This window comes from Agelaius tricolor, unplaced genomic scaffold (assembly GCF_023055355.1).
Source record: "Agelaius tricolor isolate 1412-34295 unplaced genomic scaffold, bAgeTri1.0.p SCAF_10, whole genome shotgun sequence".
In the NCBI taxonomy this organism is placed as follows: domain Eukaryota; kingdom Metazoa; phylum Chordata; class Aves; order Passeriformes; family Icteridae; genus Agelaius; species Agelaius tricolor.
This window is the reverse complement of record NW_027269270.1, coordinates 36,162,863-36,177,708: the sequence shown is the minus strand read 5'-3', so window position 1 is coordinate 36,177,708 and position 14,846 is coordinate 36,162,863. Positions and strand designations below refer to the sequence as shown.

The following is a 14,846-nucleotide window of genomic DNA, read 5'->3' as shown; positions in this document are numbered from 1 at the left end:
ATTGATTTATGTTTTTTAAGAAGTGCTGCAGTATAAATCAGAGGCTCAAATAAAGGCTTGGGGGAAAGGGGGCATTTTCTGCTATGAAAATTTCCTATGCTAGGCAATAAGGAACACAGACCTAGAGAGACCCTCAGGTAAAAGGCAGCTAAGACCACTGAGGTGTTTTTGGATGCTATGGTACAGAGCAGCAGTTTCCGCTGTTGCAGTGACTCCCTGGATGACAGACAACACCAACTGCATTATCCAGTGGGATCCAAATGTTCCAGTTTGGTAGCTGAGGGTTATCAGTGTGTCTGTACTTGTTTGAGATTGCATTTAATCAAGGCCTCCTGCAATAATGTGAAGACTTTATATTCCTGAACACCTACTTGAGTAATGTTTGATAAAACTATGCTAACCTCCTTGCCTAATTAGGAACACCCTGCAGATATATACTTTTTTTGTATGACTTATACTGAAACCACTCTGTTTAATTCAAAATTCTTTCAACTACTTGCAATAATCTCTCACAAAATAACTGAACAACAAATATTTATTGAAGATTAAGCCAACACTCAATGCATTTTGAACACTTTAACGCAACAGAGGAAAATACAAAATAGGATGAAAAGGCATCAAGATTAAAAAAAAAAACCATTAAAAAAATCAATACCAGTTCAAACTATAATATCTGTGTGAACTCTGGGTAGTTCCTAGGCCACCAATTTAAAAGTTAGAGCCATATTTGTGGCTAGTCTACACTCAATTGGCCCATTCTTTAATGAAAACATTCTGGCATACTGGACTGCTAACAAAATGCAACCGCAGGGGTGGCTCCTGCAATGCTGAGCCTGGTCCAGTCAAGGAAGGACCAACTGATCTTCCACACCAGCTGCACTGAAGCTTCAGCCATGCAGGATGGTGAGGTACCTGTACAGCTCTGCATTCCGCCAGCTTAGCCTCACATTCATAAGAAACAGAAGATTGGATGCTTCAATTCAGCAGCTCATATTCTAAGAAATACCAATAATATGACATACCATTTAGAGGCAGCAGAAGAAAAAAACCAGCTTTCCAGGCACCCCATTAATCTTTGCACACACTTAGACAGTATTTCCATATGACAAATTTATTTTCTTTTTATTGTTGTGTCAAAAAAATCTGGCTCCTCCTGAAGTATGAAATCTTTAAAACCTTGATTCCTCTTGGAGTGAAGTGCACTCCAGGAAACCTGTCTGCTCAAGATTTCCATCCTGACACAGCAGCAAGGATCCAGCAAAGCTTTTATTTTGGCCAGCAGCCCAATCTTTTCTCCTGCTTTGCTCCTTGCTGAAGTTTAAAACTTGCCTTTACTGCTACTACATCAACTTCAACAGAAGCAAAGAAGAATTCAGCTACAGCAGTAAAACACTGGAAAACTAAAGGAAATCTGAACTGTAAGCAAAAAAGAGGAAAAGGGAGAAAAGACCGATTTCCCATCAGTCTGCTGGTCCGGAAAACATTGTGGGAGTAGAAATACAAAGGAGGCCCACATAAGTAGCATGAAGGAGCAAGATATTTTCATGGCTGGATGAACTCTGTCAAAGACATTAGAAAACATATACTTGCTAAACATAATTTAAAATGCACATGTACTAATAACAAATTTGAATGCACAGACATACTTGTATGTAAAAGCCAAAAGCACAGGTTGCTTATCAGAAAGGTGCCTCTTCTTTCCCTTCTTGGTTTCATGCCTTTATAGATGTAAGGGGTGCTGCCGGGGTGCTCAAATTCCTCTGGAATTTGAGACACGAAGGGCAGCTCTGCAGAGGAGCGGCGGATGGCTTCCACACGGTCCTGCAGCCACCAACCACACGTACCTGACTGAAGGAGCCACCAGCAAGCTCCCCCTGCTCTTGCACTCATACACTCATCCTTCCTTTTCAGAGTTCAATAAGTAACTTTAATCACTGTTCTAAAATATTTTCTTTAAAACACTGGTACTTACAAGGTTATGTAGTAATGATATTGTCATGCCAGTACACTATTTAAAACAAATATGAGGCCATTCTGACCTTATTTAGAGCATGGACATACTCTTGGACTATTTCAAGCCTGTCAAGCTAGTATGTCAGGGTAGTATGTTCATATCAGTATCTACATTTGTGCTCTTTTTCTAAAAGCAACAATTCGGATATATCCTTTTCTTTACATCAAGATGTTCATACTATCTCAAAACTAGATCTTATACAAAGTTGATCAAGTATCAATCTGACATGGAATAAGTACACAAAATAATTTTCTTCAACTGAAACACTTAAGTTTTACACAGGAGTCTTTTGACCCATGACAAACAATGTCTCTTAGGGTAACCGATCAGTAAAAATTATTTTTACTCAGCTGGTTGGTACAAGGAGCTGGTAACAGCTGGGCTGTGAGGGTGGCTGCCTCCAATGGTCATGGAGTCCCCACACAAGATGCACATATACCCTCAATTCAGCCATCTTTCAACAGAGGATCACACCATTTCATCTCATCCACAATGTCCCATATTAGCTTCATTTTCATGCCAATTACTCAAAAGTCTGCACTTTTTTTAAACAGTTTAATTTAGGCTATTCTCATAAGAAATCACATCAATTATTGTTCCCTCAGCTGGAAATTAAATCAACTTCAAGCCCTGCTGTGCTTCTCCATTATGAAAAGCACTGTTAAGACCTCTGGAATGGAAAAGAAAAAAAGCATAAGAAAACAAGAAATGGAAGAAAAACAGAGGAAAATAATTATTTCAAAGGAAAAAGTGGAGAAATTAGAACTGCACTAGAAAAACAAAAGAAGAGAAATGCACACATAAGAGCCGCTGTTGTAGCCAAGAACAGGATTTCAATCTTTCAAAATGGGATCCCATAGACAGTGTAAAACCGAACACGGTGACATAAAGCAGCTGCTCAGACTTGCACAGTTAAGAGGAAACTAATTTCTACTACGCGCTAATGAGAATGCTCACCGATAATCCCACTGTCCTTGCTCTCCAGGGTGGAGCTGGGGGTGCTGATGGTGCCACAGGGACTGCCCTTGTTGGCTGCTGCTTTGCCAGCACAGCTGTTGAGGGTGGAGCAGGGGCTGTCGGTGCTGGGCGACGTCGTGCTGCTGGTGAGGGTGGAACAGGGACTCACGCCTTGGCTGGCGCCCACGCCCTGCCAGGGAAGAGCAAGAAACACTCACTGCTCAGCAGGCAGGACCCTGCTAGGCTGAAAACGAGAGACCTCGAGCTGAGGTAGAGTAAGAGCAAAGCAAAGAGCCCATTTTGCAAGTAAAAACTTCAAGAAGTGAAAGTTTTGTCTAGACTGGGAATCTTAATCTTTCATATTACTCTTAAAAAGTGACCACTGAATTAAAAAGGGATTTTCACAGTTCAGTAAAAAAGCTGTAGTGAGGCAGATCTCTTCTCTATTTAACACTTTACTGGATACCCCTCCCCTCCACCTCTTGTACTTATTCTTTGAGTTGAAAAAACCTAGAGCTACAGTCTTATTAATTTTTCACTATCAGTGTGAAAGCCCAAACTGATGCACAAAGATTTAGGAGGGCTGGGACTAAAAGTGGAGGGAGCAAGGGGGAGGAGCAGAGGTTGGTAGTTACTGTGAAGTTTTAGTTAGCAGATGAGTTTCATGTGGATAGTAGCTGCCTGCTTCACTCCAATCCCTCTACACCAAATGACAGAGAAGGACTGTCTGATTGAAGTCAACTTCTCAGGAAGAAATAAACACACCCGTATCCCCAAGCATGCTCCCATTTTAACAAAATGCTGGCCTTCTCCATTCTTGGAAATCATTGAAAAGAGAAGGCAAAAATTTCCTCCTAAATACTAAAAGCAGAGCGAATTCTAGAAGCTATTCACATTCATAGTAGACTAGATTTAACCTCCAGAAGTGATGAGAAATCTATTCAGTTTGTGTGTTTTGAAATTGTGAATTGATCTTGAATTTCTGAAAACAAACACTTGTTAAAATTGAAGTCCAATTCTATTACTGTATTTCTATTTAAATGGTTGGTATTTGGGTAGATATCAAGTAACTACAACTAGCAGACAGACAAAATAAGATTAGTCCTCTCTGAAACAGGATGAACATTAAAAAATTATATTCCATTATCCTACCATAACTTCACTTTTCTCTTCCATGTGAGTAGAAGTTGGGATCCCTTCTCCCAGTAAAAACCCCAATCTTGTCATCAATTCTTGTGCTGCAGGAGAACAGCTTGAGTCTTTGTCAGGTTTTGCTTTGGATTGGGAGGAAAAAAGTTGAAGGTTAGAGTCTTTTATTTGGGAACTACTAAAAGAGGTAGAAAAAGTACAACCAAATTGTCCACCAGACTTTTAATTGCTGGTGGGTCTTGGATCCTCTGCATAACTGCACAAATCTAGGGGAGGAAAAACCCACCTGCCAGTCAAACCAGAAATATTTAAGTGCAATCAGTTCATCACTGGACTGATGAGCAACATAACACAACAATTCTCCTAAGATAGTATTAAGCTCAATGCTATCAAAGCTTTGTGGCAAGCTGAAATTCTATTTCTGTCATATAAAAATGTGAAAAGTAGAGGTTAATAACATAGATGTTTTGTAATCTCACAGTTAACACCGGAACTAGTACCAAACATTTTTGTTTTGCTTGCTATGCAAAAGATGTGACATCAGTTCTAAAAGTCCCAGCTCTTCTGGTGCCAAGATATTTAATTTTATCAGTACCGTGCTTTGAAATGTCTTCTAGCATTCGGCCACTTCCCAGCCAGCACACCAGGGCTGCTGGTGCCATCCCCCTGCTGGGAGCCAGCAAAGACACCCAAACAGCTCTAGCACTTTAACTTTTGGAGATGTCATGCAACAAACAATTCCCAATTGCTACAGAGTGCCAGAGAAGTAGGTGCCCAGACTTAGGGATGAATTTTAGGAGAGGAGATAAAAGGCCCCCAGCTGTAACACCTTCTGCCCCACCACCAAGAGGAGCCGGGGTGAGGGGGCAACCCACAAAGCAACCCAGCTGAATGTCTCCTGGCCTTCCCTTCACAGTGTCACTGAGCCTGAGCACCGTCAGAACAGTTTTTAATCTCTGTGAGGAGTATATTGTCTCTAACCATGTAAGACCCAGCTGACACTCAGTGGTAACTGCAAACAGCACGTTTTCCCCAGGCTGCAGTCTGGAAGAAAAACACAAAATAACAACTGCAACTGAACAGCCGACCGTAAGCACTACTTCAACAATGGCCCAATTTTATGAGTGACATAAAACCCCAAAGTTTGCAAACATGTGCGGTACCAGTCAACCCTCTGTCTTTATTTCACTGCAGCTCAATGCCTACTTGAAGGCACGCCTTTCTTAATTTTGTAGACAGCTTAAGGTTTTACTCTGCAAGACTGATTCTCACTTAATCCCAAAAGAAGGAAGTCGAGGAAAGTAGATAGCAAAAGTTTTTTTTATCTCAGAAGTTTCACAAATTGACGGGTCTTCAAATATTTGCCTGGAAAATATATTTTCTCATACAAAAAAGCAACTTTAAAGATTACAAGTAATCTTTAAGTCACAATCCTGGAAACTACACTTTGTGAAATCAACATCTTCATTCTTCACTCAAAACTACAAAAATTATTACTATTATTACTAGAAAAATTATAATATCTGACAAGTCTGACTGAATGTTAGGCATACTACCAAATTCAGTCAGTAACAGAGACCAAAGCTAAGAGCCCAAGGTGTTCAACCCAGCATCCACGGTTCAAGTCTTGAACAGCAGAAACTGGTGCTGATCTCCAGCAGCCTCAGCCTCATCACCTGGGAGCACAGCTCTGTGAGAGGAGGAATATCACAACATGGTCACCCTCAAATCAGAGGATGAAAACTACATGCTCTCCCAGCTGGACCTAGAACTTTAATGCCAGCACTAGAAGATGGCTGTGAAGATGAAGGCACAAGAGCAACCAGGCTAACTATACTACATCAAGTAGGTGGTGAAAACAATTTCTAGTTCTATTTCTGCTACTAAGCACCTATATTTTAGAAAGAAAACATTGATTTTTTTAAATGGTAGTTTCCTTTAAAATTGAAATAAAAGGAAGAAAAGAGAATTTTCACCTGGAACATCATCAGTTATATCCACTGACCTTAGTGAGGTTAGTTAAACTTAAAAATTAATCTAAAAATACATGACATATACTAACATATGTCATGACATTTGCTGTAAAAGCCACACTGTCATGTACTAATCAGTTTAACCAACACAAAACTTTCCAAGAATGCCAATTAACTTTAGGGAGGTGGCTTCTCCCAGCTTTGCCAACACAGGAGTTAACTTACGGCCTTAATCAGCAAACTTTTACAACATGTCTAAAATGAAGTGCTGAAAGGAAAGCAAAGCTACACATTTGAGTGAATTTATAATAAAAAACAAGTTTAGAAAAACGCCAGGAGGCCTTGCTCTAGGTGGCAGTCAATGACACTGGGACATCACTTTGCCTGCAGCACACGACCAGCCCCAGGAACCAAGACAGCTCTAAAGACGGCGTAGGTGTAACAGCAAGCAGCCCCTCCTGCAAAAGCCTGTTCCCAGCACAGAATGAATATCTCACCCCACAGCACATGGCAGCACGGCCGGGCAGACAGACACTCAGCAAGCGGACAGACAGACGCTCGGGCGGATGCTCACCACTGGCGCTGGGCTCCCCCGGCTCCGGCCTCCTCTGCAGGGCCAGGGCTGCCTCACCTGGCACCCTGGGGCTCTCCACATACTTGGGCTTCCTGACCGGACCTGCAATGGGAACGAACGGAGCATACCGAACTGTTTCCACACGGACCACAAAGTTCCTATGTCCTGCTTCTATTCTCTACGATGTAAAAAAAGCAGAGAAAGTACTTCTTACACACACAGCTGTTATCACAAAAATCAGCGAGCTGCTGCACTTCCACTCTTGTGAGAAACACATGCTCCAGGTCTTTCAGAACACAAAGGCTGCTAGAAAACAAACCATTTGTACGTGGTGTGTAAGCTGCATACTGCATGTAACCCCAGTAGTTGGTCTCCCTACTCTTCTCAGTACTGATGTGTAACTCAGGACTACACCTTGGCTCTCAACCATGCCTCCTCCTGCTCTGCACTTCCTGCACCAACAGAACAAAACCCCTTCAGGGAGCACTGCAGAGGGACTGAAGGTCTGAGGCCAGCTGTCTCACATTGACCTTCATAAAGAGACTTGCCCCTTCCTCAAAAAGCATCCTTCTCCTTGGTTCAGAGTTCAAGGGCACACCAAAGCTCTCTCATACTTTGTTTATTAAAATCCCACCCTATATTTAGGCTGTGGCACTTCAGTCACATTAAGCATCCCGTCTTTCCTTTTGGCAGCAGCCTCAGATGCTACATTAAGTCTCTGAAAATCACATCAATTTCTTGCTCTTTTTCCTGAGCACTTTAAGACTCATGACTGCTTTTAAAGAAAAGCTGCATCTCTCCTCTGTGGCCTCAGGCTCCCAGGGTCACACTGCCACAGAGCTGTGAAGGCCTGGCCCCCCCATCACAGGGTAACACACATCATTATCCCAGAACAATCTGGACCCATCTGCTCTTTCAGATTTCCACCTAGAAGTGCAATATGGGAACATGGCGACAACCTAATTTCTTAGCCAAGAAATACTGGTGAGGAAGTGTCAGTCCTATACGAACACATATTTATATCTCCAGTAGAGATTCTTGAGTCAATTTCACTTTTTACACGAACAGCTCGGCACCAACACCAGGGGGGGCTCTTCCAACACTACTTGTCTAACAAAAATAAAGGCCACTGGCCCCGGTGAAAGCAGCTAAAAATGCATTCATTTGAAACAAAATCCCATTCTTTAAGGAGACAATAGCCTACACCTGTCATTTGTAAGCAGAAGTATAATCAAACATATCAAAGTTGGCCAACAAAAAGCACTCATTCTAAAAGAACCAAAAAAACTGTGTAGCAGTTATAAAATTAGATCAACACAGAAAGATCTTCAGGATGTATTTTTAACACTCATGCTTTAAGCTGTGGAGGAAACCCTTTACTGAATTTTGTTCCTCACAAACTGTTGTGGAAGTGACTTAACAGTAATTGCAAATCCAATATACAACATCGCAACAAGTAGGAGAACTCATGGTAAATTTATTTTCATGCACTAATCTAGAACAGGACGCATGAATTAACCCTTGGATGAAAAGGACTCATTTAAATGTGAAGTGCATCTGCAGAACAGCTCTTTTACAGAAGTGTAGGGTGGCTGAATCAGGTCTGACAGAACGTTCGTCTGGGACAGCGCTTTATCAGCAGCAAATTTGCAGAGGAATCTCAGTAAGGGAAAACACACTCCCTGCTATGCTCTCGTGACTGCTGCTGAGTGCCTTATCGTGTCCTGAGGCAAAAGTGGCCACTTGCTCTTTAGGAGTTTAGTTGGATTTTTCTTCCAGGAACTAACTCCAGCCTTTCTCTCACACTCTAACATCAGCAGGTGAACACAACACTGCCAGACACAGTGACTGCACTGTCTCCTTTTTACAGCTGCCTTTCTCCTAGGCAGACAAACACCACTCCAGTCTATTACCATAACTTCTCTTCAGTGCCATCTCACACCAACAGTCATTCCTGAAGCCTGTTCTAGCTCTGTCCTAAATCTAGTGCAGATTTTTAAAGCTGGTCTCCTCCCAAGGGGAACAAACTACAGATTTATACAATTCCATGCCAATAGTTTTTTTAAGTCATCTATTGTTTTGCGAGTAATTCTTAATGCTTTTTTGACTGCAGAAGAGCTGATGTCTCAGAAGATCATTGTAACTTGTGCAGCTCCATCCTCTCCCTCTTGTCAGGACAAAGTGGATCTGTAGCTGTACTGACCCCAGAGACTGCCCGCTGCAGGACCTTGGAGCTGGGCCAGCTTAGTGCCTGCAGGAGGAACAGTCCCCAGGGCTCCCATGGGCAGGGCGCAGAACTGCAGCCTGAGATGAAACCAGTTCTCTGACCTAGTCTAGTCTCAAGAATCAGTATGAGGATTAATTTGCTTATTAATTAGAAGTTTTAATTGAAGCTTGACTTCAAAACTTACTGAAGTTCTTTATGCAAGACTCTCCTAGGAGTCACCTCCAGCATTCACTGACGGAAATTCACTGATTTCCAAGGAAACCTTTCTCTGTTAAAGCATTATTGTATCATTAATGTAAGGAAAGCAGCAAACATTTTTTTCAAGTGCAACAGCATCATCTTTCATTCATATCTTAAACTCCACAATCCATTTTATCGGAACATCCCTTATAAATCAGTATTTTCATTCTTTTAGTTGAGCCTCCTAAATCAGACTACAATCAACTATTACCCCTTTAAGAGAACAAAAACTGGTTTAGCTGCACACCTGTTAAGATAACCAATCCAAACAATGCTCACTCTAGCTTTGTAGTAGAAGAAGCTCAACTGGGAGGACTGAAATTACAATTTTGTTCTACCATTGCTAGACAAGTTCATCACTACAACCCAACTTCAGAACACTACTTCAGCCTCCTGTGCAGTCCTTTCTTCTTTCACTCACCATATCTGGAAAGATCTGTAACTTGCTGCCATGCTACTGAAATAGAGAGCTTTGAAATCAGGACATTAGTATAATCCTGTTACTAACCCTGCCCCAGATACCAGACAGCTAATTTATATTGAATCATCTTCCATCAGCTAGAGTTTGGTGAAAGTCAAAGGAATAGCACAATGTTTCTGTCAGCCTCCTATCACCTGGTTAGGTCTTTGTTCAAAATAATGATGCATAAATGCCAGTGCATTCTCAGCACTGTAGAATCACAGGAAGTCTTTTCCCTTGGCTGTAGGTCACAGTGGAATGACTCTGCAGTCATCATGAATATGGCTTTTCAGTCACAACTCATCGACTGTTCAGCATTTTCTGTGCTGACAAAGCCCAGCTTTTGACACTCTGTTCCCAGACCTTATAAACTCAAACCTGTTGAGTGTCTCCACAGGCAACAGGAACATGGAGAGTTTCACTTGTCTCTCCCACACTGACCCGAGTGAACCCAAGTGATGCTGGTGTGCTGGAATGATTTCTATGCACAGAATGCTGATAAAAGGAGCCCCATGGAGCCCCATATTTAGTCTGGCTCCCACACCAGTGGGGTAGGCACCACTGAGGACAAAACCGCTGAAAACGAACAACTTCCTTGTCACTTCCACAGCAATTTATCTATTGATACATTTGTGTATGGAGATACAAGCAAAATAATTGAACTGTAAAAGCCACAAACAATACTCACTCTTACACAGTCACTTACACATGCACAAAGTTTTTTTAATCTACCTGATTAACTAACCATAAATAACCAGGTTTAATCATATTCAGACACTTCAATATAAGTATCTGCAACATCAAATAGATTAATTTTTTGCCACGTGAAATAATATGTTCTATTTAATAACCAATTACTTTTTTAACCCGGAAACATGCACTACTTTTATTCTTGTTGCAAAAGATTAACATGATTTTACGAAGTTATTTTATGCAGAATTTATCAATAACTGAGTCAACACGTTATGAAGATTTTAGTTGCTCATTGTTTCATCTTACCTGGAGACTTCTTGTTTGCTCTAGCCTGCATCAGATAGGACTGCCGTGGCAGCAGAGGCGAGGACGGCAGTGACATTGAGACTCCTTTGGCCAAGTTTGTTCTGTAGGTGTCCTGGGAGCCTGGCTGCTCGCCACTGGGGTAATCTGCATTGTGGCCAGATGTTGCTGTAACCTGCGAGGCATTCTCTGGGCAGCAGTCACCTGCTAAAAATAAAATTTTGTCATCTGTTTGGAGATGTGCCAAAATAAACAGCCTAGAGTTGCACTGAAATATAAGTATTTAACACAAGAAAACACTCGCCAGCAACAATTGAGCGTGACTCGCCCTACTATGCCACCTCCACTGCAAAATCCAGATAACCACTGGGAAAATGTAAATACACAAGTAAGCAACATTCCAATTTAATGTAAAAAAGAGAAAAAAGGGGAAGAAAAACCTCACTTTCAACAGTCAGCACTTTTCAGACTCCATCCTTAGGGTCAACATCAAGCTCCCTATGAACATAAAAGTATTTTTCAAACTGAAAAGGTGTTTTAGCATCACTGCATTAGCATGAAAGCCAGGACCATCTGAAATACTGTTTACTGAACTAGTTAAAGGAGGGTTGGGTTACCCCTTACATGTAATGAAAAGGTGGATTACTAATATGTACACTCAGAGATGGGCAGTCTAAGATTTGTTTTCCCACTTTCAGTGCTATTAAAGAGGCTAAGGATTTCCCTTCTCTGTTCTTTTGAAAATTAAACTTCTACAACAGCCAATTTAAACACAGATTTAACATTGGTGATATTATTATTTGTTTCAATATAGAATATGTGAGTTTGCTTCAAAAGGTGTTGAAAAACACAGTAGAATAGTAATACAGCTAAATGTAACTAGAAAATACTGGAATTCCTGTTAACAGCTTTTTACTAGCGACATATCCAGGCTGCAGTTTGGAATTTATAAGTATTCCAGGTGGACTGCTGAGGGGTGGGGGTGCAAAAGGGTTGACACATCCACCTGCAATTCCTTCATTTCTATTTTTCCTTTTATGATGGCATAATCTGTGTAATTCATTGCCTTCTTAGTACACTTTCGAATTTTGAATTAATTTGTCTCTATTGTATATGAAACATTACAAACATGGAAGAGAGCTGGATGGAGCTAAATAGCTCTAATCAGTAAGTTAGGAGTATTTGATCATGACAGCAACAGGAAAGATATTTTACAGTCAATATATAGAGACACTACTGTATCTTAGGAATTTTTGTTCCAGCAGTACTCTGGTTTTTCTTTTTCCTGATGCTGTGGAGAGCAGGCTTCCATGACTCAGAATCTGAGAGCAGTATGACTTAAAAGACAAAAATGTAAAATGCGTACCACAGAAATCCCCCTTTTTAATAATTTCATTTCCTAATTGTACAATAAGCCTCTGCACATTACCACTCACATCGCCATGGTGTTCAGACAGAGCAGCTCATTGGAGCAAAACCCACACCTTGAGAAAACCCCAGGCTTCAGCCTACGGGTGTTGTATCCTCAGTGATGGTCAGTGTATTTGAACAGTGCTGCATTCTGCTGAAGCAGTAAAACCCTTGTGTTAAGTGTAAAATGGTTATGATACAATGGAATAGCAGACACCTATTAGACAAGTAGCAATCCAAGAAAGGAGGAACAGCACCCTGCTCCTCCAAGCCGTTTCTAAAAAGCTGTTAAACACAAGGTAATAGACCAACGCCACACCTGCGAGCTCAGAAACCATGCACACCAGGAATAGCAGGGAACCAGCAGAGCATGTACACCACAGCCCCTGGAATGCTGCCCCAACCATGGGCACAGACCAGCTCTTCCCCAGAACTCCCTGACAGCCCAAGAACAGCTCCAGTGGAAGCCTGGCACAGCACATGTCCCTCGCTGAACAGGCCGAGGCTCCGAGGCTCAGCAGGGACAGGGCCAGGGCCGTTCCCAAGGCTCCCTTCCCTCAGCAGGGCCAGGGCCGTTCCCGAGGCTCCCTTCCCTCAGCAGGGACAGGGCCGGCTCCGAGGCTCCCTTCCCTCAGCAGGGACAGGGCCGGCTCCGAGGCTCCCTTCACTCAGCAGGGACAGGGCCGGCTCCGAGGCTCCCTTCCCTCAGCAGGGACAGGGCCAGGGCCGTTCCCGAGGCTCCCTTCCCTCAGCAGGGACAGGGACAGGGCCGGCTCCGAGGCTCCCTTCCCTCAGCAGGGACAGGGACAGGGCCGGCTCCGAGGCTCCCTTCACTCAGCAGGGCCAGGGCCGGCTCCGAGGCTCCCTTCCCTCAGCAGGGACAGGGCCAGGGCCGTTCCCGAGGCTCCCTTCCCTCAGCAGGGACAGGGCCGGCTCCGAGGCTCCCTTCACTCAGCAAGGACAGGGATAGGGCCGGCTCCGAGGCTCCCTTCCCTCAGCAGGGACTGGGCCGGCTCCGAGGCTCCCTTCGCTCAGCAGGGCCAGGGCCAGGGCCGCTCCGTGCCCGGGGCAGGCTGCCCGGGCTCCCTGGGACACTGCGGTGTCCGCGCCTTAGCGAGCGCAGAGCCGAGCCCGCGGCACCTCTGAGGGAGGCACAGACGCGCGGCCCGGCATGGCAGCATCCAGACCCGCACCAGGAACCTCATCTGTGGCTGCCTCCGTTCAATTACATGTGGGATAACGAGGCGTGCCAAGCTTTTTACGTGCTTACATCATCCTTTCCGAAGTCTCTAAATCCATCCCATTTAATCATGCACTTTCTATTTTGTGTATACTGGACTGATGACCAATCTCCACATTTCATCCAAATAACATGAAAATTCCTGTAACATACCTGGCTCTACACATGACAAGACAAACCCAAAATTACCAAGCTTGTGGGATTCACCCAGTAATAGATTATGCTTCCCACACAGCAATTTAACATTAGGGAAACAATACTAGAAAAATGCATAAGAAATACCTGTCAAAATACAATCTGTTAAAATGCTCAGATACTCGCAGATGCCACACAAACACAAAACCCCAAAATTACCCCACAAAAATACTTGAAAATTACATGACATTGCCTGGTATCTACCAGAGTATGAAGCAGGCTGCGTCAGTTCTGGAGTGGAAGTTTGTTGGTGTAAAACAAACACGTAAGGGAAGGTCTGGTGAAAACCCACTTCCATTTTTTTAAAACCTCTGAGTTGTACATTTTCCACTGCAAAGCAGCCTCTGGACAAAAACCTTGCACAACATCAATCAACACTAGAGTTCTTACTCAGTGGTCAATGCAACCACAGAAATAAAAAATTTGAAAAACCACACACAAAAAGCTTGGAGAATGAAAACCAAATCCCAGTTTAGCTGCACCTAAGGATGCAACTGATAGGCATAATCTGATTACAAACTACTTTTTTTTTCCCCTTAGATACAAAGAGATACAAGGATGGCTGACTACAGTAATGATTTTGTAGAGCTTAATATTCTAAAAGAGAACTTGAACTTTAAGATCAAACTAATCCTATTTAATAGGGAGGATAGCTAAAATGGAAACCTTCACACCTGTCTATATCAGTATTAAACATTACAAAATGCATCTAATTCTTCATTCAATATAAGGTGCTTAGAAACCAGAAGAATGCCACCTACATTACCAGGAATTCAGATTGCTTTTTAACATGAAGGAATAGGACCACTACCTTTACAGCAGTGAGAGCTTAAACAATGAACATGCAGCCTCTTTGATCCTGGATATTGAGAGCAGCCACAGAGAAAACTATGTTCCATGGATTCCCTCAACAAGCCCTTCTGGGAAAGCCTGTTTTGTCTTTCTCTCCCTTAACCTTTCTACTAAAGTGAAACATGACTCTCAACCCAATTTTATATCAATTATTTTCTTTTTTTTAAGAAAAAAATCTGATATAAAATCATGCTACGATGGAAGAAATCCTAAATTCTGTAGTTCTGTTTCAGATGTGTTAAAAAGAAAAAAACGTGCAGGATGCTGCTGCTGACCAAGGCTCCCTGTGAACCCCACGAAGTGAAGGACACCACCACATCCAACACTGATGTGACTACACTAGCACTGACAGTCTTAACAAAGTCCACTCTGCTCCACAGGACATGCTTCACCCTAACAAATATTTAAGAAAAAATGCGACCCTACAGACAAGTTCAGAAGGAAACTACACGTGGGAAAAAGAAAACGGTTGTAGGAACAAGGAAAGCCATCCAAACTGGAAAGTCCCTTCCAGAACAAGGCATCTCTATGTCTAAGCAGTAAGAAACTGTGTAAGGAT

At 42.7% G+C, this 14,846-nt stretch overlaps 1 protein-coding gene across 7 annotated transcripts in view; it reads right to left on the bottom strand.

The window, feature by feature from the left end:
- Positions 1-14,846, bottom strand: part of TANC1 (tetratricopeptide repeat, ankyrin repeat and coiled-coil containing 1) — a 73,756-nt gene that overhangs the window by 22,564 nt on the left and 36,346 nt on the right. For 5 of the 7 annotated variants that reach the window (XM_071435575.1, XM_071435574.1, XM_071435576.1 and 2 more), the window contains 4 exons: positions 10,594-10,797; positions 6,668-6,769; positions 4,124-4,245; positions 2,972-3,161 (listed from right to left, as the gene is read on the bottom strand). In XM_071435575.1, coding sequence (XP_071291676.1) covers positions 2,972-3,161; positions 4,124-4,245; positions 6,668-6,769; positions 10,594-10,797 — 618 coding nt within the window. The remainder of the gene's footprint in view (positions 1-2,971; positions 3,162-4,123; positions 4,246-6,667; positions 6,770-10,593; positions 10,798-14,846) is intronic. The other 2 variants (XM_071435578.1, XM_071435577.1) reach the window with 1 other exon arrangement.